At 35.9% G+C, this 25256-nt stretch overlaps 1 protein-coding gene across 8 annotated transcripts in view; it reads right to left on the minus strand.

The window, feature by feature from the left end:
- Positions 1 to 25256, minus strand: part of LOC106870506 (ras-specific guanine nucleotide-releasing factor RalGPS1) — a 208003-nt gene that overhangs the window by 28310 nt on the left and 154437 nt on the right. For all 8 annotated transcript variants that reach the window (XM_052971621.1, XM_052971633.1, XM_052971627.1 and 5 more), the window contains 6 exons: positions 23118 to 23168; positions 15916 to 15999; positions 9797 to 9886; positions 8792 to 8884; positions 4047 to 4170; positions 2774 to 2905 (listed from right to left, as the gene is read on the minus strand). In XM_052971621.1, the coding sequence (XP_052827581.1) occupies positions 2774 to 2905; positions 4047 to 4170; positions 8792 to 8884; positions 9797 to 9886; positions 15916 to 15999; positions 23118 to 23168 (574 nt within the window). The remainder of the gene's footprint in view (positions 1 to 2773; positions 2906 to 4046; positions 4171 to 8791; positions 8885 to 9796; positions 9887 to 15915; positions 16000 to 23117; positions 23169 to 25256) is intronic.

Consider the following 25256-nt stretch of genomic DNA (forward strand, 5'->3'; position numbering starts at 1 on the left):
ACAACAGATTGTGCATGTGTATGTGCTTTACACACACACACACACACACACACACACACACACAAAGGAGTTTTGGCAGAGAGAAAAAGCCTAAACTCACTCCTTCGAGCATTAAGAGATGAAGTTAAATTATAATTAATTAGCATTTTCTTATTCTTTAATATCCAATAATTTCCAAAACAGGAGCTGTTTAGCTTCAAGTCACCCCTTATCAAGCAGTGATCATACCATCTTTTATTGAAACACGCTGGCTAAGACAGTAGGGTATAATTTGAGAGAATTTGGCTTCTATCTCTAGAAGGCCAGTTGTTACATTGAGGTTGGATTTTTGTCAGGAATTCCTTTTAGCTGTAACATCATGGATGTTACACTGGCTCAAAGATGGAATGAATGGTTGATAGAGTGTCTGTCTGTTTTTAATAACTAAAACAATTAGCAAAAGGCTGGTGCATGCCACCAAGTTACACTCGCTTGCAAATGGTATGTGTGTTATTGAAAACATAATTCCTTACCATCTTCTGATGAATGTGAAAGCAATAAAACAAGATTCTATTGCTTTTAACACAATACAAGCTGCTGACATCCATACCACATGTATGTAGTTAGCCAGCAAAGTATATAGCTAAACATCAAAATTAGTTAGGAGTGCTTTGCTTTTCCATAACAATCATAGTAAACATCAACTAAACAAATGCAATCAGTTAACAGACAACATACAACCATACAAAACATGTTAATGTATTTCATATAAACATGTAATATATCCATTACACAGCAAACATTTGCCATCACTTAATGATCCCCACAAACTATATAAATTTTAACCAATAGATGCCATCCACTTAACTATGTAATATGTAAATTTGTTTTAAGTCCATTTTTCCAAGCTAGTGTGAGGTTAAATGAGTACGTATCATTAAAACTTTTACAACCAGATGCTTCTAATTACTAACTTTCACCTATTGATCAAGTAAAGGTTTTTTTTTAAATTTTATTTCACATACCTTTCAAAGTACAGTGCTAGAAAACAATTTGTTGACAGGATTTGTCAAAAAAAATCAACTGTTTGTAGCCCAACACTATTTCCAAACAAAGAATGTAAATATTCACACAAACATACACGTGTGTGTGTGTGTGTGTGTGTGTGTGTAATATATATATATATATATATATCATCATCATCATCATCGTTTAACGTCCGCTTTCCATGCTAGCTTGGGTTGGACGATTTGACTGAGGACTGGTGAAACCGGATGGCAACACCAGGCTCCAGTCTGATTTGGCAGAGTTTCTACAGCTGGATGCCCTTCCTAGTATATATATATATATATATATATATATATATTCAATAATGAATTAAAACAGTGCTGGTGTTGTAAATGCTATCAACTGCACATGTGGGTTTTGTTTGTTCACCAATTCACTGTGGTATAGTGTTTGGGGAACAAATCCCTCATTGAAATATCTGTATCCTCGCTCTTAAATTTGATTGGAAGCAAATTATCTCACCAGCCTATGACTTTCAAGTATTTTAACACCCAGCATAAATGAGGAGGTTGTCCCGCAGGTGTTATACTGCAGCAAATTGGTGATCAAACAAAACACATACATTAAGTATATGCAACCAATAATATACATATACATCATATACATGTGTGTGAGCGCGAGCGCGCACGCGCATATATAGATATATCATCTATCATCCAAGCTGGCATGGGTTGAATGGTTTGACCGGGCTGGCACACTAGAAGGCTACACCAGACTCCAGTCTGATTTGGCATGGTTTTCTACAGCTGGATGTTCTTCTTAATGCCTACCACTCCGAGAGTGTAATGGGTGCCTTTACATGTCACCGGCATGGGTGCCATTTGCATGACACTGGTATCAAAACATGTAACGAAAGTGATAAAAATCAAACATCCAGTCAACATCATAGTGTTTGGAGTGATCACTAGTGATGGCAACATTATGCCTCCATTCATCTTCCCACACAGCTTCAGACTCAATATGGAGGCCTGGAGGTGATAGTGCAGCCCTGGGTCAAGAGGTGGCTGCTGGAAGACCCTATGTCTGGCAACAGGACTGCACCATGCAACATAAGCAAGAGCACCTAGTCATGGCTGTCAGAAAATTTCTGCGACCACATCACCCCCAACATCTGGCCACTTAACTCCCTGGACAGTAACCCTATTGATTATTATGTGTGGGGCACAATTGAGCAAGAGACCAACAAAACTCCTTGTAACACCAAAGATGTACTGAAGGCAAGGATTATGGCAGCATTCACCAACTTAAACAAGGGAACCATCCAAAAGAGTTGCAGGAGTTTCCAAAGTCATCTTGAAGGCAATGGTGATTTTATCGAATAAATTTACTCTTTAGTATTTCAAGATGTTTTTTATGTAATTTTGGTAAATATATCTGTTAAAATAAGATTTCAGTATTATTTTCATTTTGCATAATTTAGATGACAATATATTCACTGCACCCTGCATACACACACACACACGCACACACAATTTCCATCTACTAAGTCCACTCACAGGATATTATTAGCTCACAGTTACAATAAAAGGCACAAGCTCCAGGTGCCCCAGTGCCAAAGACTCAACACCTTATGGACAAGAAGAGAACCTCTCAACCACACTGCCACATGTGGCACCTTGCCACATAAGAGCTGAAACTAAAACCATAGGTATTCATGGGAAAGTAAAGTGTTTGTTAAGAAAGATATGAATGAACATTCCATGTAAATATAGAAGTAGATACTTACCATATTTAGACTGTTGGAAGTCTGCAATGACCCTAAGAATATTATTCATATGTATCCTCCGTGGATGGCTTTCTAGACCTCCTGAGTGTGGATGAGCAACATCTATGTAGATCAAGTCAGTTAGGTGCAACCCTATAATAGAGAATAATTAAATAAACTTACAGTATCAAAACAAAGGATATTTTTACATGGTTATCTGAGCTACTAGAAATAGTAGCTAAATATCCTTTAATAATACATCATCTTAAAAGGGGAGGAACATACATATGATATTTGGTTAAATTCTGAAATTTTTGAGAATATGTTATAACAACAAGATCGAATTTATATGTAATTTAAAGAATGTTGCCATGACTAAAGTGGTTAAAAAAAAAAAGAAAAGATTAATTCTCTCAAGTAAGAACAGTAAGTATATTCTGTATTCTGAATCAAATGCTGCTTCATTCTCTGATAAACTTACTTGAATTTTCTAGAAATGATACTTCAAACAAAATTTAGCCTAAGGCTTGAAAGCTAGTGTTGGTTAACTGAATAAGCATATCAAACTTACACATACAATTCCATGCACAAAGAAATCTTTAATTATTAGAGACAAGGAGATATTCAGTTTATTTGTTCAATTTTTTATCATCCAGTTTTCCATGCTAGTTTGAGTTTCAATGGAGATATATTTGAGGTAGGATTTTTTATGGCGAGATGTTCGGTTTGTTGCTAACTCTTACCCATTTTTCAAGTAAGGGATATCTTCAAGCCACAGGTCTTCAAAAACCATACAGTGATCGATCATAATGTCAACAAGGAATCAGCACCATTTCTCTCCAGTGATGACGAGCAAAAAACTTATATACATTGATGGACATGTGCACATATACATACATGATAGGTTTCTTGCAGTTTCCATCCACCAATTCCCTTCACATGACATTTATCAGCATGAGGCTATATTCGAAGACAAATGCCCAATGCACCATGTAATGGGACTGAACTCAAAACCATATGGTTACTAAATAAACTTCAAAACCACACAGCCATGCCTGCACTTATTAGTTGAAACTGAACATATCTATTCAACACCAATATTGTAATCAGTGTATTTATTCACTATATTCTTTTTATCTCCAATAATATTTTACTGAAATATTTTTCAATGCCCCACCCATCAAATAAACAGCCAACAGTAAACACAATTATACAGAAGCACTCAAGTCCTAATAATGCATTAATCAACTCTTGTGTTGAAACCAATACATAACACAAAACAGTGCACACTAACCTAAATAAGGAATGCATGGCAATTTGACGTGATCCATGTAATCTCGTAACTTTTGTCGGTTGTTGTTCTCAGAGAAGAGGTCTGCTATCTTTTCATAGGAGGATTTATCTTTTCGAGACAACATCTGAAAATTTACAGAAAACTAGATTAATGAGGTAACTGATATTAGATATTTCAGGAATTATATTTATTGGTAAAAAACAAAATCATAAATTATGAAGGTTTCACATGTCATTTTGAAAATTAGGATGTATGAATTAATAGGAGTAGTGACACGATAATAATAATCATAAAGAAATATAACAATTATTCCTTTAATATTCAGATTACCCTGTCAAATGTAATACTTATTTACATTGTTTTGAATTATTTATGCATTGCCTCAATGCGTCAAGATTTCAATGATCTGATTGCTTATTTTTCTAAAATAACATTGTAAGGTAGGTGTGAGCAGTTAGATCTGGCCTCTTTGAACAGAAAACAGGTAGAACATTTGGTCTTAACATGGCTAGTTCATATTCCAGCAATATTCTACTTAAAAAAATATTGTCCTACAATTTATCAAATGTTATTTAATTTAAGTAATACTCTAATTACAATTAGCTGTCATGATCACCAAGAGTTGTATTTATAAGTTACAGAAGAAATAGCAGTGCTCATTACCACTGCATTCCTTCCCAAACTGGAATAACTGGAAGGTTTATCATCATCATCATCGTTTAACGTCTGCTTTCTATGCTAGCATGGGTTGGACGATTTGACTGAGGACTGGTGAAACCCAATGGCTACACCAGGCTCCAATCTGATTTGGCAGAGTTTCTACAGCTGGATGCCCTTCCTAACGCCAACCACTCAGAGAGTGTAGTGGGTGCTTTTACGTGCCATTCATAATTATTCAACTTGTAAACAAATCTTAACCATTAAGTATTGTTAGTTAAGAAAATAAACCACAACAAAACCCCAACTCATTTCTTTAGGGATTCCCACAAATGAAAACAATTTTTTCATCACAGATATCTGTGAGCTTTCTTGATTTTTCAAATCTTCCATGATTTGGATGTTGAAAAGTTTCTCACAATATATTCAAAACTATAAATAAAACTGAAGTGGATCACAGCTGCGGGGAGTATGTTTTATTGGTAATATGACTACTAAAATACAATGGTTTCAAATTTTAGCACAAGATCAGCAATTTTAGAGGGGAGGAGTTAGTCAGTAACACTGACCATCGACGTTTAAGAGGGGATAATATTACCTCTCAGTATTAATACCACCTTAGTCACGAATATATATTTTTAACAAGCTCACTGGTACTTTATTTTTAATTGACCCCCAAAAAGATGAAAAACAAAGGTGACCTCAGCAGGATTTGAAACCTAAACACAAATAGCCAGAAGAAATGCCACTAAGCATATTGTCAGGCATGCTAACAATCATGCCAGCTAACAATCATGCCAGCTCACCACCTTTCCCAACCAAATTATAATAATACTAGCTGGACATGTGCCATCAATAATGACGGCTAATTGTAATATTTTATATATTTAAAAATGGTACATAATAATCACACATACAAACATTCATATACGTTCCTTGTACATACTCACACACATACTCACATTGAGTTGAAACGCTAATTCTTTTTTTTTTCACTCCTTCCTTCCTTATTCATCTATCACCCCTTCCTTTCTCTCACTCCCTCTCAGTCAGGGCTATTACTCTCACTATTTCTCCTTCACTGAATTACTATTTTCTCTCCTCCTCCACGTCCAGCATGATTCTGGACAAGAATGCGAATAGGCATGAAAGTACGTACTCGCCTTTATATATTTGATTCTCTGTATTTAATACTCAATATTTCATATATTCAATAAGACATTCAATACTTCATTTCATTTTACCATTTATATTATATTATATATTCCATATCCCACATTAATTTTATAAGAATATAAATAAAACATAAAAAACAGAAAGAGTTGGAACTCCTTTAAATAATATATTCCTCTATACACAATCATACGAAACCCTTTTTTTGTATATATATTTTTTTAATTTTTATTTTGTATATTTATTTTTATTCATATATATATATATATATATATATATATATATATACATTATACAAATATATAAAAACACTATGCTCTCTCTCTCAATTTAAAGATATTTTGTTTCATTTAAATTCTTTTAGTAAACACCTAGTGAAATAATGTTTTCTTCAGAACTTATATGTTGATTTATGCAATTTATATCACTCTATGTGAGGATAAATTGCTAAGTTAGAAGTTAGACATTTCATACAGTTATGACCCAAGTAACTGCCTTTACTTCTTTGTTTGAAGTTTCTCTGAAGGTATGAATTTCTCATTGTGTTAAGATTGGTTCTTTTGTGTTATTGTTTAGCTCCTTGTCAACCTTGAATGGTCTTGGCCTATAGATCAAAGGCATTCTGTGATGATCTGTCACTCAGCCTCTTTAATATCCACCTGCCTGAGACCACTCCTGCTTCTACAATACAAACTTCCTGTTTTCACCCTTTAGTGTTCAGATTACTTTTGTTAAATATAAACTAAACTCTACTTGCAAAGACCTGTTGGGGCAAATGAAATCGAAATTGAGCCAAATGCCAGAGGAGCGCTAACAGCACCATCTGAGCGTGATCATTGCCAGAGCAGCCGTTTGGCTTCCGTGCCGGTGGCACATAAAAAGCACCATTTGGGCGTGATCGTTACCAGTGTCGCCTTACTGGCACTTGTGCTGGTGGCACGTGAAAAAACATTCGAGCGAGGTTGTTGCTAGTGCCACTGGACTGGCTCCTGTGCAGGTGACACGTAAAAAAAAAAAACACCATTTGAGCATGGCCATTGCCAGTACCGCCTGACTTCTATAACTCATATACACACACAGATATAAAGACATTGAATTTTTTTTCAACCAAAATATTCCAGTGGTGTGGGTCATATTTTCCTTTGAAAGTATGAATGGTATTTTACATTTTATACTTTGTTAAAAAAAACAGTTGAGGAGCAAATAACTGTAGGGCAGGGATGGGGAGGCAGGTAGCAACACTGGCCAAGTCATTAAAGCATCAGACAGACTGCATTGCAATATTTTTACCCCAAACCTTTGTATTCAGAGTTCAAATCCTACTGAAGTCAACTTTGCTTTGCAACCTCTTGTGAGCTGATATCTGTTGTTTATCTTTCAATTCTCTGTGGTGTCAATAAATGAAGTAGCAACCCTCTTTCTCTCCAGCTGTCACATCCTGGATGTTCTGCTGGGCCAAGAGTAGGTGAGCCAAAAGGGTATCTACATTTGCCCATGACTACATGGACAACAGAAATAATTAGCAAAAGCATGGAACATGCAACAAAGTGATCTGCAATTTTCAGCTGTTATACATATACACACACAAACATATATAGCTATCCTGGAAATATCAATGTTGCCTTTTACATAAGTATGGAGGGTGAAGACTTATGATGGCAACACTTTTACCAAGGTTATTAATAGCATGATGAAAATGAAATGGCTACAATCAGGAATTAAAACCAGATTTTTAACACAGCTCAGTGTTAGCTTGCCATTATTCTATGCCACTTGCCATTTTTAATTCTTAAATTGACTGAAATTTTACAAAATTAAAAATAAAAACATTAATTGTTGGTTTGTGTGGTTTTGAAATCTGACCCATTTTGTAAATAGTACAATGTAGTTTTTTTTTAAAGCATTGCCTCCCCAGCAGCAACCACCACCACCACCTCTATAACAGCAACAGCCCTATGTTCACACTAATGGCTGTGTTTTGTATTAGATGTCTGCATTAGCAAAAAAAAATGAGTGGTGGGAGTTTAGAATTTCAATTATAAAGAATGAGTGATTAACAAACATGCTTTTCTAATAGGGAGCCCCCATTTTTTTCTTTGTTTCATCAATCAATGTATTTTTTTAAAACAAGCCTCATGGTCTGTTTACTTTTGTCCTGTTTTTTTTTTTTGTTTTTTTCCTTTATTTTGATTAACAGTTCCTACAAAACAGTATCATAATAACAGTATATTAGTGAATACTGAAAATAATTTTGCTGTGATTGTTTTTCTCCAGTGGAAACAAAATATCATGCCACTTACACATGCTAATCTAACTTCTCAACTTCCAGATACTTGCTTTCTGATTACGTCATTGTCATTTTAGTGTGTGTTTAAATTGAGTTCCAAAGCTAATCTAAATTCCATATAGTTTAACCAATATTGACATTTAAAAAAATTAGTAGCAATATGGAATATACTGATTGAATTAGAGCTAACTTGAGTCAGCTCTAATTCTATGATGAAAATATGTTTTAAGCATAAACATCCTCCTATTCCCCAAACCCCAATTATAATGAATCTAGGAATGCATTATGCAATGTGTCCATTTTTTTTTATAATCCAAAGATATGAATCATAGAGATATTTAGCTGCTATTTGTATCAGGTTATTGTACATGGTCTCCATCCAATCAGGCTCCTTGATATATTGGCTGATGGTGAGTTTTATTGTGGCCATACTAGTCTATTTTGGTAGAATTTGAACTCAAGGAATAAAGACAGATGAAATGCCATTAAGCATGTTGCTCAGTATGCTAACGATTCTGCTAATGATGACATTACAAATGTATAACATAGATCGACTCAATCAGAGCTCACTGAGGCAACACAACAAAATATAAAAGCAAGTAACTAAAATCAGATGAATTCCACTTACCATCCATGTCTTGGACAATCTGAATATTGCAGCACTCTGAAGAGCTGATAACACAGCCATCACTGAGTGTAAATTGTTCATGTCAAGTAATTTCTGAAATAAAAGAAACAAAAAGCAAGCCTTATACATGAGCATATGGGTGTTAATGAAGTTGTACAAATATACTTTTACACATAGTATAATGCACACACATACACATACAGATCTAAATGAAAAAAAAGTACTTAAATATCCTTGTAGGTTGAGCTTATTCTATTACTCAAACCTGAAGCTAAACCTCCATTGCTAATCTGAGTTTTCCCATTCTTCAACACCACAAGACTCAGAGTAGCTATAAAATGGAGTCTCAACTTCAAATAAATAAACATTGGTGTTCTGTATTTTAGTCCTACCCATAAACAGGCCAAATGGAGTTTCTATGCAGTCAGACAACCTACAATAAATTAGCAACTAAATCTACCGCAAATCCTTGCAACTGTTTTTTTTTTTTTTAAAGTTTGATCATAGGTCTGCAAGTCTGCTTGACCAGGGCTGATGTAGGATTAACCAACAACACTGGAGAAATCCATAGGTTGTTGTCCTACCATTTAAAGAGCCAATGGGGTGGGGTGCATGCGCTTGTCATGGGCATGTGCGCTTGTCATGGGCATGTGCGCTTGTCATGGGCATGTGCGCTTGTCATGGGCATGTGCGCTTGTCATGGGCATGTGCGCTTGTCCAGGTCGTATGTCTCTCTCATGAGTGTATGTTATTGTTATTTGGTGCCATGCATGTGTGTTGAATATATGTTGTATGTTGCAAGCTGTTTTGTATTTTGCAAATTATACTTATCCTAACTTACATAAAATACAACTCCTACCTAAGAAGCCATGACGGATCTTATTTTTACCCTAGTGTATTCCCCCTTCCCCTCACCTCTCTCTCACACTTTATAGAAGCTTTCCAATCTTCATCACTCAATTCAGAATTAAAGAAAAACAGCTCAATATTAAACACGAAACTTACTCTGGCTATTTTTATGAAGTGAGCTAATACTTCCGCTCTTGTTTTCAATGTTAAGCAGCTAAGAATTTCTCTCTGCACCCAGAAATTCACCTGCAAAAAAAGAAGAAAAAAGGGCTTACAAATGGAAAAAAAGAGAAGGAAAAATGAATACTGGAATGAATATATTTTAGAGTTGTACGTGTTTTGCAAAGTATGTGATGAAAGATAATATAATTAAGCCAAGGCTGTGGAGCCAGAGTCAGAAGCGATTACAGGGTTACTAAATAGGGAGTCAATAAAAAAGGAACCAAATCTGACTGATTAAATGTAATATAATACTTTCAAATTTCCAATTTCACAGAAATCAAATTAACCAGTTCTACAAATAACTAATTTCAAAATAATCAAATGAGATTTAAAGGTTTCTGTGAAAGAGAATCTGGTTGAAGCAATTTTGTTTCAAAGAACATGATGTCAGTAAATTGGGGGAGGGTGTTAAACTCCAATTCAACACATAGTTTTTTTTAATCAATTTTGTAAAAATAAACTTTTTAATCTTCTACGATGTAGTTTTATTTCATATCATCTTTCATATTACATCCCTCTCTCTTTTATATTTAAACACTGCTTTAATCTTAATAAGGAAGAGCTATGAATTTAATTACTTTTAAAAATGAACATTTGTTAGGTTGATTTAGGTGCTCAAAGATCTAAAGTACATCAATGTTAAAACTAAAAGACTAAACTCATAAACAAGGACATTCCTAATTTTCCTTTGTCGTAGTTTTATAATTTATTACTTTTAACAAAAAACAGGCCCCCACATATTTTCAACACTCAAACCCTCACATTTACATTCTTATAATTGTAACCCTCCATGTCCATCTCAAATCATATGCATAAAGGACCACATCAAATCATGTGTCCCATATACTCTGCCATTATTCCATTCTGTTCTCCCTTTCCCTCTATTTTCCCCTAGCTATTTGATATCAACATCCATCATTTGCTCACCATTTATTCACCTCTTACTATCCACCACGCTCTCATCCCAATTACAGTTTCTACCATCACATTATTGCTTTCTTCTCCTGTCACTATTGCTCTCCACTGATCAGTTCCTCGGCCAAATAGAAAAGAACAAGTGAACACATACATCGTAAAAGGGTGACAACTTCTAATCTTACAGGGTACAATACAACTCCACCTGTTAGTGTTATCTTAATACCACTTGAGATACTCTGTAAAATGGTTTGTGAACAAATGAAGCTGTGGGGATGAAGGGATCTTTTAGTCTTGTCAAAGATATGGCAATCTCCTTGGTGCTAGGACTATGATAAAAGGCACCCAATAAACTCTGAAAAGTTGTTGATGTTATGAAGGACATCCAGCTGTAGAAATCAATGCCAACAAGTGAAACTTAAAAGCATCCAACCCATCAAAGAGAACACAAATGGTTAACCAAACCACTCCAACATGGAAAGCAGGCACAAGATGAAAAACATGGGAAGAAGAGGAATGTATACTACTAAGTATCAAAGTCATTTTTGCTGCTGTACAGTTTGGTCACTGTTATATTCCATCTTTTGTAGATGTACAATAGACTGATACATAATCATATATATAATTAATAATCAATATATATATACGATACAAAATACAAAATAAAACGACAGTGAATACAATGGTATTGGTGTGGGTTTCTTTTAATAAAATAAGCATATAAATATTGAAATAAATATCAAAATAAAATAAAAAGTAATTCATAAATATTTAGGAAGTAGAAAATATGATACTGGTTTGCAACAGAGCTGCATATGATCTGATAAAGACAAGAGAGTCACTAATACAATTGACTTTTGTTGAGGTCTAACTAAATAATCCCAGGACAGAGTACATTTGTACTAATGAGAAATATTTCACAGGAACTTTAGAATAATGTGATGAAGATGGTGTGGAGTAGGGGTTGACTGGAGTAGGATGGTGTAGTAGGGAATCAAATGGAAGTAGAATAGAATGATAGAGTGGCATAGTGTGGTGTGAAGTGACATGATGGTAGTGCAGCATGACTGGCACAAGTGGAGATTTTCTATCTGAAGTGGTGTTATGTGATGTGGAGTAGCATTACAGCATGCACAGTGGAGTGGCGTCTGATGCAGAATGGAGTGGAATGAGGTGCAGAGTAGAGTGATGGCATGAGGAAGAGACTGATGGTGGGAGCAGTGAGAGGGGCTGAGCATGTGAGATAAGAAACCTATGAGTGAGTGAATGGACAAAGTGTAAAAATCATGTATTCAAAACAAATCACCTGAATGAAATAAATTAATACATTCACAGATCAAGAAAATAAAATGATGCCCAAGGTTCCTCATAACATGCTTTCTTTCTTCAATTACCCATACCTACATCTACATTTGAAGGCATGTGGCTTAGTGGTTAAGGTACTCATCTCATGATAAGGTCATGAGTTCAATTCCTGGTGGCACATTGTGTCCTTGAGCAAGACACTTTATTTCACGTTGCTCCAGTCTACTCAGCTGGCAAAAAAATATGTAGTACTTGTATTTCAAAAGACCAGCCTTGTCGCATTCTGAATCTCCAAGAACTACATTAAGGATATGCAGGTTTGTGGAGTGCTCAGCCACTTTTGCACATTGATTTCACAAACAGGCTGTTCTGCTGATTGAATCAACTGCAAACTTCATCACCATAACCAAGAGAGTGCCAATACATTATTTACAATAGACAGATAGGTGTCCTCATCTTGCTTGCTGTTATCACAACATTTCAGTTTTAGTATACAGGACATCCGTATACCACAAGCCAACCTTCATTGGACAATACCTCAGCTTCAATTCCCACCATCCATGCAGTATAAAGAGAGGGATTGCTCAGTGCCTAAAACATCGAGCAAACACTATAAGTAGCGATCCCGATACACACCAGGAAGAAATGATCAGGTTAAGAAACAATCTACCTAAAGAATATACTATCCACTCCAATTAGGAAGAGGAGAGAGAATGAAACCCTTAAACTGAGTACAGTCAGTCTACCTTATGTTAAAGGGCCTCTTGGAAAAGATACAAAAGATGTGTGGTCCATATGACATCAGGACAGTATTGAGGAGTAATACAACACTTCGCAAATATCTTCTCCGAGTAAAACCATCCATAAAAAATATGGCCCAAAACTGCATGCACTCTATCCCAAGCAGTTGTGGTAGGCTATACAAAGGTGAAACATGCTGCCCCCTTAAAGTAAGGGTAGAGGAATATCATAAAGCTGTGTGTGACAAGGGGATGTTGAAAAATCAGGTATAGCTGATCGTGTATAGAAAAACGGAGACCACCTCCCACTGTGGGATGAATTTAAAATAACTGATAGAGAACACCACTGGAAAATACAAAAATTAAAAGGGGCTGCACATATGCTATAACACAATAACCTTCTAAGCAGACCTAGTGCAGATATGAATATAATATGGGAACCAGTATTAAGAAAAGATAAAATACTAGCTTTATAAGCCCTAAAATTCACCCAATAATTGCCTACAGGTATATAGTGTAGTGGATAAGAGCGCAGGCTATTACCCTTGTATTCTAAGTTCAATCCCAGGCAGGGATCAATAATACATTTAGCATGTAAAAAAAACTATCTTATTTAACTGTGATGGATTGGTGTCTTATTTAACTGTGATGGATTGTTGTGATCTCAGTCACTTCTATCTGTCATAGAAACCAGGTAAGAGGCCTTTTGAGTCCTTGGACTCTAGACAGTATTCACAATATTCACAATTATCTTCTATCTTCTTGTTTCATTCATTAGGCTGCAACCATGCTAAGGCACCACCTTCAAGGATTTTTAGCTGAATGAATCAACCCCAGTACTTTTTCTTTTTTAAGCTTGGTACTTTTATTAATTATCAGTCTGTTTTGCCAAACTGCTAAGGTATGGTGGCATAAACACACCAGGCATTGCTGTGTGATTAATGAGTTCACTTTGCCAACACAAACATGTGGCCCTAGAATTCATTTAGTGTCTTTTACTGTTATTTCAGTATGAGAAATAACTTGAGTGGAGTTTGGTAGATAGAAAATGTTTGGTAACCATTGTGTGGGTGTGCGCACATGTGAGTGTGCAAATGTGTGCATGTGTGTGTGCGTGTGTGCAAGTGTGTGCAAGTTGATGTGTGTGAGTTTGCATGTACTTATGCATGCATATGTTCATGCATATATGTGCAAGTGCAGTTATGGCCATGTGATTAGGAAGTACATTTTGCAACTATGAAGTTTTGCACTTGTTCCCGCTGCATTGTGCTGCGGGACAGTGTATTCTTGGACTGACCAATGCCTTGTGAGAGAAATTTGTATGTGGAAACCATGGGAGATTCATCATCGAGGTGGGGCTCGAGTATTCATGTCCTCCCATATCCTGCCATTGTTTACAAGCTGTGAAAACGTTATTAATGCCACTATAGAAAATCTGCCTTGACAAGTCTCATTTGACCTATTTTAATATGGAAATATGAATGTAGTAGTTGTTGTTGTGGTGGTGGTGGTGGTGGTGGTGGTGGTGGTCATGGTGCTGTATTTATGTGGACATATTTTTCATCAATTTATACCTCTGTAGGATATAACCATCAGCAACAGAAAACAAAATAGTAAAAAATCGTGTTTTATGGATGAAATCCTTTGCATTGAGTTAAGATACATCCTAGAGATTTTTGTCATCAAAAATGCAGTGAAGGAGGGCGAGCTGGCAGAAACATTAGCACGCCAGGTGAAATGCTTAAGCTGTTACATTCTGAGTTCAAATTCCGCCGAGGTCGATTTTGCCTTTCATCCTCTCAGGGTTGATAAATTAAGTACCAGTTATGTACTGGGGTCGATGTAATCGACTTAATCCCTTTGTCTGTCCTTGTTTGTCCCCTCTATGTTTAGCCCCTTGTGTGCAATAAAGAAATAAGAAATGCAGTGAACCAGTACTTGGTTTGTTACAAAAATATTAACTAATGACATTAATAACAAATTGTAATAGTAAATGAATCTGTTATCTCATTTTAGTCATTGGACTGCGGCCAGTTAGGCTACTACCTTGAAGCATTTATTTGAACAAATTGACTCCAGTATTTATCTTTAAGTCTGGCACTTGTGCTATCTGTCTCTTTTACTGAACTGCTAAGCCAGAGATGCGTAAACAAACCAACACTGGTTATCAAGCAGTGGAATATCAAGCATGGAATGGAAAGACACAGATGCCCACACATGCACATGTGATGGGCTTCCATATAGTTTCCTTCTCACAAATTCACTCACATGACATTGGTCAGCCAAGGGCTTTAGAAGAAGACACTTGCTCAAGGTGTCATGCAGTGGGACTGAACTCAAAACCAGGCAGTTGCAAAGTGTGCTTCTTAAGCACACAGCTATGCCTATACCTATACAAATAAAATCCCCAGTAAATTAAACTTAACACATCTACATCTACATCTCATGTTACAAGCAAACATTCATTCTCTACTAAAAACCCTCAAAACTAATGTACCTTAAGACTGCATTAACCTCCAGCTTCTTATTTCTATCTAACTTTAAGAGGGTTCCCTCATGCTACACAGTAATGTTTTTTGTCTATAGAGACAACAACATACACACACCCACACAGAGTAATAGAGGGTTCCCTTTTCCCATTATTTATAAAAACATTCAAAAATGTGTAGCACAGCTCTCTTCTACAAAACTAGTCTGACCATTTATTTCGCTCTTTCATAGAAAAACAAATTAATGACCCAATTACTCTTTATCAAGCATTCAACCAGCCAACTACTATGGTTTCATTTTGATTTAAATAATTATGAACTTTTAAACAGCAAAACCTGTATATAAAATAAAATAAAATAAAATAAAATGGGGGGAAAAAAAACAAGAAAAACGAATCTTCTCTACATAGTTATCAATGCAACTATTAATGCCTCTAAGAATACTTGTGAAGCACAATGGAAACTAGGAAAACAGGAAATGAAAATCAGAACTGAATACATTGTTAAATGATCAGAGAAAGCATGAACATGCAGACTGTAGGAGATAAGAAGAGTATATAGATGTGTGTGTTCAGCTCCAATACGTCAATTGATAACAACTTACATGATTGAATCGCCGAGTAAAAGCTACTACATTGGGGGCTTTGATCAACTTTTCTTTTGTGGTCCATGCACAAGAAGTCAGCTCCTACAATACATGAAAGCAAATTTGAGATTAAATAAAAGGCATTTAAGAGAATATTTTTCTTTTTCTTCTTTTTTTTTGAGGGGGTGGGAATGTTCTTGTAAAATAGATATGAAAATCCAAGTAAAATTTTTAAATAACTTTAAATACATTAAAAAAAATCTCCCTGAAAGTATTCTAAATAAATATATAAGAAATACCACATACTGACAAAATTTAATAAACATTTTGTTTCTTATTCATCATCATCATTTAATATCCGCTTTCCATGCTAGCATGGGTTGGACGATTTGACTGAGGATGGGCGAACCAGATGGCTGCACCAGGCACCAATCTGATCAGGCAGAATTTCTACAGCTGGATGCCCTTCCTAATGCCAACCACTCAGAGAGTGTAGTGGGTGCTTTTACTTGCCACCGGCATGAGGGCCAGTCTGGCGGTACTGGCAATGGCCACGCTCAAATGGTGTTTTTTACGTGCCACCTGCACAGGAGTCAGTCCAGTGGTACTGGCAACAACTTCGCTCGAATGTTTTGTTCTTGTGCCACCGGCACAAGTGCCAGTAAGGCAACGCTGGTATCAATCATGTTCAAATGGTGCTTTTTATGTGCCACCGGCATGGAAGCCAGACAGCTGCTCTGGCAATGATCCCACTTGGATGGTGCTGTTAGCGCTCCACTGGCACGGGTGCCAGCCATCGAATTTGATTCAATTTCAATATCACTTGTCCCAACAGGTCTTCGCAAGCAGAGTTTAGTATCCAATGAAGAAAGGTTGGCATGGGTGCCAGTCGTCGAATTTTATTCGATTTCACTTGCTTCAACAGGTCTTCGCAAGCAGGGTTTTGTGTCCAAAGAAGGAAAGGTACGCATAAGTGGGCTGGCTACACCCTTGGTAAAGGCCATGGGTTATGGTCTCACTTGTCTTGCCAGGTCTTCTCACACACAGCATATATATATTCATATTTTTATAAAAAGGAACTAAAGACATATAATCATTGTCATTTAGCATTCATTTTTCACACTGGTATGGGTTGGACAGGTCAGCATGATCCAATGAGTTGAAGGATTGTGTTGTGCTCCAATGTCTGTTTATACATGCTTTCTACAGCTGAATGCCTTTCCTAATGCTAACCACTTTACGAAAGTGTACCAAGTGAGTGCTCTTTTCATGGTACCAGTACTAGTTAGGCCATCTTGCAATTTCAAAAATAAGGGCTTGAAGTGGCCCCTATAACTGGAGAAGAATAGAAGAGGGAGAGTGAATAGAGGAATAGAGAAGGAAGGGATTAGTGTCAGGGGTTAGTGAGGAAGGGAAGAACAGTATAAAGTGATAAGGTGAATTGTGTAGATCAGGGGTTATTTTGCTTGTGGTTCCCTTGAGAGCTATCTTATCTAGGGACCCCATATATGCACATGTAAGTTTTTGAAATAAAATATTTGTTTGTAGGTTAGTAAAAACTAACAATGAAACAATTTCGTTTTATTCATAACAAATTCCAAATACAAATCGTGAAAATTTCAATAAATACAGGTACCTCTCATAGGGTGACACGTAAAAGCACCCACTACACTCTCTGAGTGGTTGGCGTTAGGAAGGGCATCCAGCTGTAGAAACTGCCAAATCAGATTGGAGCCTGATGTAGCCATCTGGTTTCACCAGTCCTCAGTCAAATCGTCCAACCCATGCTAGCATGGAAAGCGGACGTTAAACGACGACGACGACGACAGACCCACAAATTACAATTTTTACTTGTGGAGCCCCTAAAAGCTTCTGTGGACCCCAGTTGGGAACCCCTAGTGTAGATGGTCCAGGGCTATTCTACATGGATGGGAAGTGTGAGGGAAAAACAAGAACGGTAAAAATAGATGAGGGTGGCAAGAGAAATCCAGAGTTGTCATTGAAGGAAATAGAGGTGTAAGGGTGAGGTGTGTATGTGAGTAGACCAGAGAAGAGAGATGAGAGAGAGTGGTATTGAGGCGGCAGAGAAGCTATGGGGAGAGGACAGTGAGAGAAAAAGAGGTAGAGGATGGAATAGTGGATGAATGCAATGCAGTATGAACAATGAAGGGGGAGAGAAGCTGGAGAGTATCAGAGAGGGGAGGGGTGTAGAACAGTGTGAATACAGAGAAAACAAGCTACAAAATTAAAACAGTAGCGCCCAATTTTGGAATTTGGTAAAACTGAAATATTGGCCAATAAAACATTGGTAAAACCAGAGATTTGAATATAAGCTATGTAACAATTCTTCAAACTTAGTAGCACAATGATTATAATATATATATATATATATATATATATATATATATATATATATACACACACACATACATACACACACACAGATAATGATCCTATATTTAGAAACTTATAAACACATTATAATATACCAACACTCAGCATCTGATGTACAAGAAATGCAATTATAGAGCCCTAAAGTAACATGATATATTTAGACAATCTGCCAGCATTCTCATTCTCTTTCTAAATCTCTTATAATAAAAGGATTTGGGGAAAATGAAATTAGATATACTTCTTTAATTCTAAATATGCTTATTTTGAGTGAATGTGCATGCACACACATTTTGATATCCTCTTATCATAGTAGACATTCATTCCCAACTGAACATAAAATATACCTAAAACATAGAATTAGCTTTCTTTAATAAAATACTTCAAGTTTTTGTTTAAAACAGGAAGTAAGGTTTGCAAGTCAAAAATATTCCTGCCTTTCTTGTACAACAAACATAGATAAGCTCAGCACTTTACTTGTAAAGAAGTAACAGTGAATAAAGGATATATTTAAAGAGATGTAAGCTGGTAATTGTTTTTGCATCCTTGTTAAATTTTTTCCCAAACAGTAGCTTATAAGTTCACAATTTTATCAACAGAGAAGTAAAATAACAGGAAGCTAGTTACAGTAATATTTCTAGCACAGAAACACTGTCTCTTATGGTTAGAAAATATAAAACAACACAATGCACCCACAGAATAAAATAGGAAGTAGCACAATTAATGAATGTTTCGATAACTGCAACTCTGAACGAATTATGAAAAAAAAATGGAAAAGAAAATAACAACATGTATTTCTTTCCTATCTTCCTTCTTATTTTTTAAAAAGGAAAACAGGGAAAGGAAGAGACGATGGAGGGGGGGGGGTGAACACTACAAGAAGATATAGTGTAAACAATTTGTTATTGGCAACAAATATAAGAGGCTAGCCACAAATCATTCTTGGAAAAAAACCAAACTCTCACAGAATCCCCACTCGGTAGTAAATAGTATGGGGAATAGCAGAAAACATGGTAGTAGCTGCTCCCCAGCTTGTTATTACTTTCAATACCAATCTGTCAATGAGTACTCGTGTTTCTGTCTGGAGATTAATTGGAGAGTGAAATATTTGACCTTAACAACATTCAGGAAATACCTCAGTAGATAAACTGTACAGCAGCCAGATACTGAGGCGGAGGAGGAGAAAGAGGAGTGGACTAGGAAAGAGATCTTTTATAGCTCCCTAATGATCAGAGAAATTTTACATCTCAATTATGACATTTCAAGTAGATTACCATTAAAAACACTATGTAATGAGATTAAGTAAACTTACATGGCAATAAAATTACAAATTCTACCGAGCATTCCAGAAGAAACAGAATGTTTAACATCATAAGTTCAATATACTAAAGTTGAACTGTGAATGGAGGTCAATGGAACAATTTACATTCAATTTCATTAGAAACTAAATGACTATGTCAAAATATAAGGAGATCTAATGTCAGAAAGTATCCTGGAAAAATGTAGAAAAGTAAGTGTGTGTGTGTGTGAGAGAGAGAGAGAGGGAGAGGGAGAGGGAGAGAGAGAGAGAGAGAGAGAGAGAAAGAAAGAAATAAAGAGAGAGAGAGAGAGAAAGAAAGAAATAAAGAGAGAGAGAGAGAGAAAGAAAGAGAGTGAGAGAGAAATAGAGAGAGAGAAAGAGAAAGAAAGAGAGAGAGAGTGGAAACAAAGAGAAAGAAAGAGAAATAAAGAGAGAGAGAAAGAGAAAAAGAAAGAAACAGAAAGGGAGAGATACCCTTCAAAATTACACATTATTTAGTCATTTTATGACCATATTTCTAATAAAATAATTCTTTTATTCTTTAATTTCTTTTTTTCAATTAGTGGATTAAAGCCATAATGGAGCTTTAACTCTCAGTCCTTCTTCTAAGTTTGGTATTTACTTATTCAATTAGTCTTTTTTTACCAAACAGTCAAGCTATACGGACATTAAAAAAAAACAACCTATCTCTGACAGCAGGAGTCAAATGTGTGCGCACACACGCATGCACACCCACCCACACAACTGGCGGTCCATCAGTTACAATGACAAGGCTTCCAGTTGATCTGATCAACAGAACACCCTGCTCATAAAACTAATGTGCAAGTGGCTGAGCACTCCACAGACACATGTACCTTTAATGTAGTTCTCAGGAAGATTCAGTGTGACACAATGTGACAAGGCTGGCCCTTTTGAATTACAGGTAAGTGAACAGAAGCATCAAGAAATGAAGCTTTTTGCTTAAGAAAACGAGATACTGCTTAATCCAGAAAACAAACTCATGATCTAGCAATCACGAGTGCAACACCCTAACCACTAGGCCACGCATCTTCACACACACACAATATACATACATATATCATCATCATCATCGTTTAACGTCTGCTTTCCATGCTAGCATGGGTTGGACAATTTGACTGAGGACCGGCAAGCCAGAAGGCTGCACCAGGCTCCAATCTGATCTGGCAGAGTTTCTACAGCTAGATGCTCTTCCTAACGCCAACCACTCCGAGAGTGTAGTGGGTGCTTTTACGTACCACCGGCACAAGGGCCAGTCACACGGCACTGGCAATGGCCACGCTCAAAAAGGTGTTTTTTATGTGCCACCTGCACAAGAGCCAGTCCAGCGGCACTGGCAATGACCTCGCTCGAATGATTTTCTAATGTGCCACCAGCACAAGTGCTAGAAGGCGACGCTGGCAATGATTACGCTCTAATGGTGCTATTTACGGGCCATTAGCACGGAAGCCAGACAGCCGCTCTGGCAATGAACACACTCGACAGTGTTGTTAGCGAAAAGTTGACAGTGACTTTGAAGTTTCAGCTTGCTTGCATTAATTAGCTGAAGATTAATTTTGTTTTTTTTTTGTTTTTTTTTTTCTTGGTGTAAACCGAATATTAATTTACTGCAACCGAATGAAATACTTGCTAAAATAAGGAAAGCATTTTATTAGCAGCAACATTGGACGAAAGGCCACAATAGATGTCATCCTTGACTCCATTGCGCCAATTGTTGTTGTTGGCACTCCGTCGCTTACGACATCGAGGGTCCCAGTTGATCCTATCAACGGAACAGCCTGCTAGTGAAATCAACATGCAAGTGGCTGAGCACTCCACAGACACGTGTACCCTTAACGTAGTTCTCGGGGATATTCAGCGTGACACAGTGTGACAAGGCTGACCCTTTGAATTACAGGCACAACAGAAACAGGAAGTAAGAGTGAGAGAAAGTTGTGGTGAAAGAGTATAGCAGGGTTCGCCATCATCCCCTGCCTGAACCTCGTGGAGCTTTAGGTGTTTTCGCTCAATAAGCACTCACAATGGTCTGGGAATCGAAACCACGATCCTATGACCACGAGTCCGCGAGCCCTAACCACTGGGCCATTGCGCCAATAACAAAATATCAAAAAACAAAAAAAAACAAAAAATGGTCATAGCTGGAATGTTTTTGATCGGCGCTGACAACACTTAAATTATGTCTTTTCTAGTCACAGATGTAAACAAAAACATCATTGTATCTACTTCTAGGTAAGACAGAGCTACTGAAAGTGTATAAATAATTGAAATGTACCGAATTATGTCCAGTTACTGTTAGATCAATTCTTTGACCCTATGGCATTGACATAAGGTAGCACCAATAGCAAGAGTCAAACCATAGACTCTTCATGCAAGTCAACACTAATAAGTCATTTTATACTATTTTACAATAATTTTTGTATGAAGAAACTATTTTGTATGAAGCCGAATTTTTGTATGAAGAAACTATTATTTCATGATAATAATAATAAAAAAATTAAACAGCAATCATATTCCTGTTCAAAACTGTCAAAACATGTTAAAAATCAGAAAAATTTCTAAATTTCTAATGTAAATTTGTAAGAGGAAAAGATTAAAAATTAGGTAATTTAAATATGTTTTTTATTTCTTTCCCTAAAATGCTAAAACATAATTTTTTAATAATATAATACATAGTTTTTAATAACAGATAAAGTTTATAAATAACTTTTTGAAGATATTTTTAGACTATAACCTCAGTTCTAATCTAAAAACTAATCTTGACCAAAGTTATAAGTTTTCCCACTTATTTCTAATCTAAATGACAAAACAGTGATTCAAGTAGAATTAGATAGGTAAAGTTCATAAATAACTGCTTTTCAAATTAGGCCAGAAATGTGGGGGAGGGGAATGACTGATTATATCAAATCCAATATTTGACTAGTATTTTATTTTATCAATCTCCAAAGGATGAATGACAAAGCTGACCTTAGCAGGATTTAGAATCAATATGAAGCAGCACAATACTACAAGGCATTTTTATTTAATACTTTGACAAATCTGTTAACTCACTGCTCTAAATAATTGTTTCTAAATTAGGTATGTCAGAAACTTGCGGGGAAGAAATAGTCAATCATATCAACTCCAAAACTTAACAAGTATTTTATTTTATTGACCTTTTATTGACGAAAGGTGCGGTTGACCTCAGTAGAAATTGAACTCAAAACAAAGAACCAGAGCAAATACCACAGGGCTCTAATGATTCTGCCAATTGACCAACCGTAATGAAACTAAATTCATGTAGAATTCCTTTATATGTTTCAGCCCAAGGCTGTGGCTAAATAGAAGCATCTCTATTTAAAAAAAAAAAAAAACCCAAAGCCATCTGTACATCAAAATCAAAGTTTACTAGATGAATTCATAGCAGAACAATGACCATTAAAAGCTAAAAGCAAAAACAGAATTTTCAACAATCTGATGATAAAAAATTAAATTAACACAAAAAGCAAAGTCATAAAAAAAAAAGTTTCTTTACCTCAGGTTGTATTGCTTGAAAGACAGGTAAATCCAATAAAGTTATTTGACTCTGGAAAATGAGGAAAGAAAGATATTCACAAAATGTGCCGATGATGAAATGAGCATTACTTATCTAATTGTAAATAAGTATAAATTAGCAGAGACACTCAGCATTGCTTGGGATTAAAATGGCATAGTTTGTGTGTATGTATATATATATATATATATATATATATATATATATTACAGTTATGTTGATATGGGAAAGTGCAGTATTGACGGCAAAACATTTGTGGAATAAATGATGGCCTAATTCAACTAAGCGACATGCTATGCATCTGTTTGGAGCATCCCAGGCCCTAACCTGTCATGGAAAATTGGGGGTGACAGGTATGCGATTTTTGAACACACTGAAAAGCTATCCGTGAATATGCTCTCCTTTGCGCCAGTTGGTGCTACGTCTAATACAACCCATGGTTTGAAGTTTTGACACCTCCTTTGGGTTTGCTATCCTACATCACTTAAAGTAAATTTGGAGTAACTGTGGTTGTTCATTTGTGGGTAACAGGGAACACTTGCTTTAAACTTTGAATGGCAGCATAAATCCATGTTCAACCATCTCTTTAGATGCACCAAATGATGTCATTTGAAATGCAGAATTGTATTGTCTGATTTTGTTCAGAAAATCCTTTGACTGGATGGAAGCAGCTTCCAGAAGATCCATAAGAGTTTGAGGAGCTGATAGTGCTGGCAATCATACCTTACTGCCTGAGCAGCACATGCCATTAGTTTCATTTGGAAATTTTAAAGCTTTGCAGAAATGACAGTTTGAGTTTAGCACACCAATTTGGACAAAATTATCATTTTTATAAGAATGGGATGGATCATATCTGAAAGCAGCTCCAGGGGTTGTGAAGAATGAATTTGTATGTAGTCTCTTTCTGAGAGCTATTCTATTGGACCTCTAATCATTAAAACATTTTATTGATCTAGCATTAAGTGCTGAAGCATGCATTTACCGATCTTGGGAGAGTCTCCTCTCCCTTCTCTCTTGAGACTCCATCTGACATGCTGCAGCATGCCTTTGCTGATCTTAAGAGTCTCATCTCGCTTCAGTCTTGAGACACCATTTCATGTGTTGGAGCATGCATTTGCTGATCTTGAGAAAGTCTCATCTCCCTTCTCTCTTGAGACTCTCACCTTCAGTTTTCTTCAATTCTCCTTGCCTTATACTTGTTTCTGAAGAGATTACGTATTTTCTTTGGTGGCATATCTTTTCAATATTGTAAACAAAAATTTTGAACATAGAAAAAAATTATACATTAATCTCTATTTTTGTGGGCAGTTGTATGTATGTAGCATGTCCTTACTTTTGTATGCAGTATAAAGTAACGAAATATAAGCAAATTAACCAAATAGAAGCGCATGTATGAACTGCTTTTTGATGGCAAATGCTACAATCTTAGTGTTATCATGTTAGAATTAAAAGTGAAACAATATTATATCACAGAAAAAGTGGGGATGGGGGTGGACATGAATCAAGTAAAGAAAAAGACCAATGAAAGCCAAAAGTGTGTGCACAGTATACAGAATAAAACATAAAAAGACAAGAATGTGAAAAGTAAAAGAGCCTTAAAAGATGTAAAACAATTTCAAAGTTGATAAAATAGCAAACTCCTGGCTCCATCACCATGAATTTGTACTTCTAGGGTACAGGACACCCCATAAAAAAAAAAAAAAAAATTTTTAATTGTATTTCTATAACAAGCAATGTGTTTCAGAGCATAATTCAGTTAGAACAATCCTTATTTCATAATAGTCTAAACGTTTCAGATCGCTTCACTGATAGCTTAAGTGAAGTGTATTCTTCCAGGCTTATAAGCATATTTAAATTATGTTATTTAGTAATACAAAAAGTTTAAGGTATAATTGCCCCAAGTTAGAACAACTGGCAAATCAAGCCTCCAGATTGTGTAGCTTTCTTAACATAGCTGAAAGAACTAATGACTTAATTGGAGTAAAAAAAATGTTTAATTTAGCAATAACAATAGTCATCAGACAACATTTTTACTTCCATATTGTCCATAAATGCATACTTTGTACTTAACATTATATATATACATATATATATATATATGTATATATATATATATATATA

The sequence above is a fragment of the Octopus bimaculoides genome, chromosome 1, assembly GCF_001194135.2.
Source record: "Octopus bimaculoides isolate UCB-OBI-ISO-001 chromosome 1, ASM119413v2, whole genome shotgun sequence".
Classification (NCBI taxonomy): domain Eukaryota; kingdom Metazoa; phylum Mollusca; class Cephalopoda; order Octopoda; family Octopodidae; genus Octopus; species Octopus bimaculoides.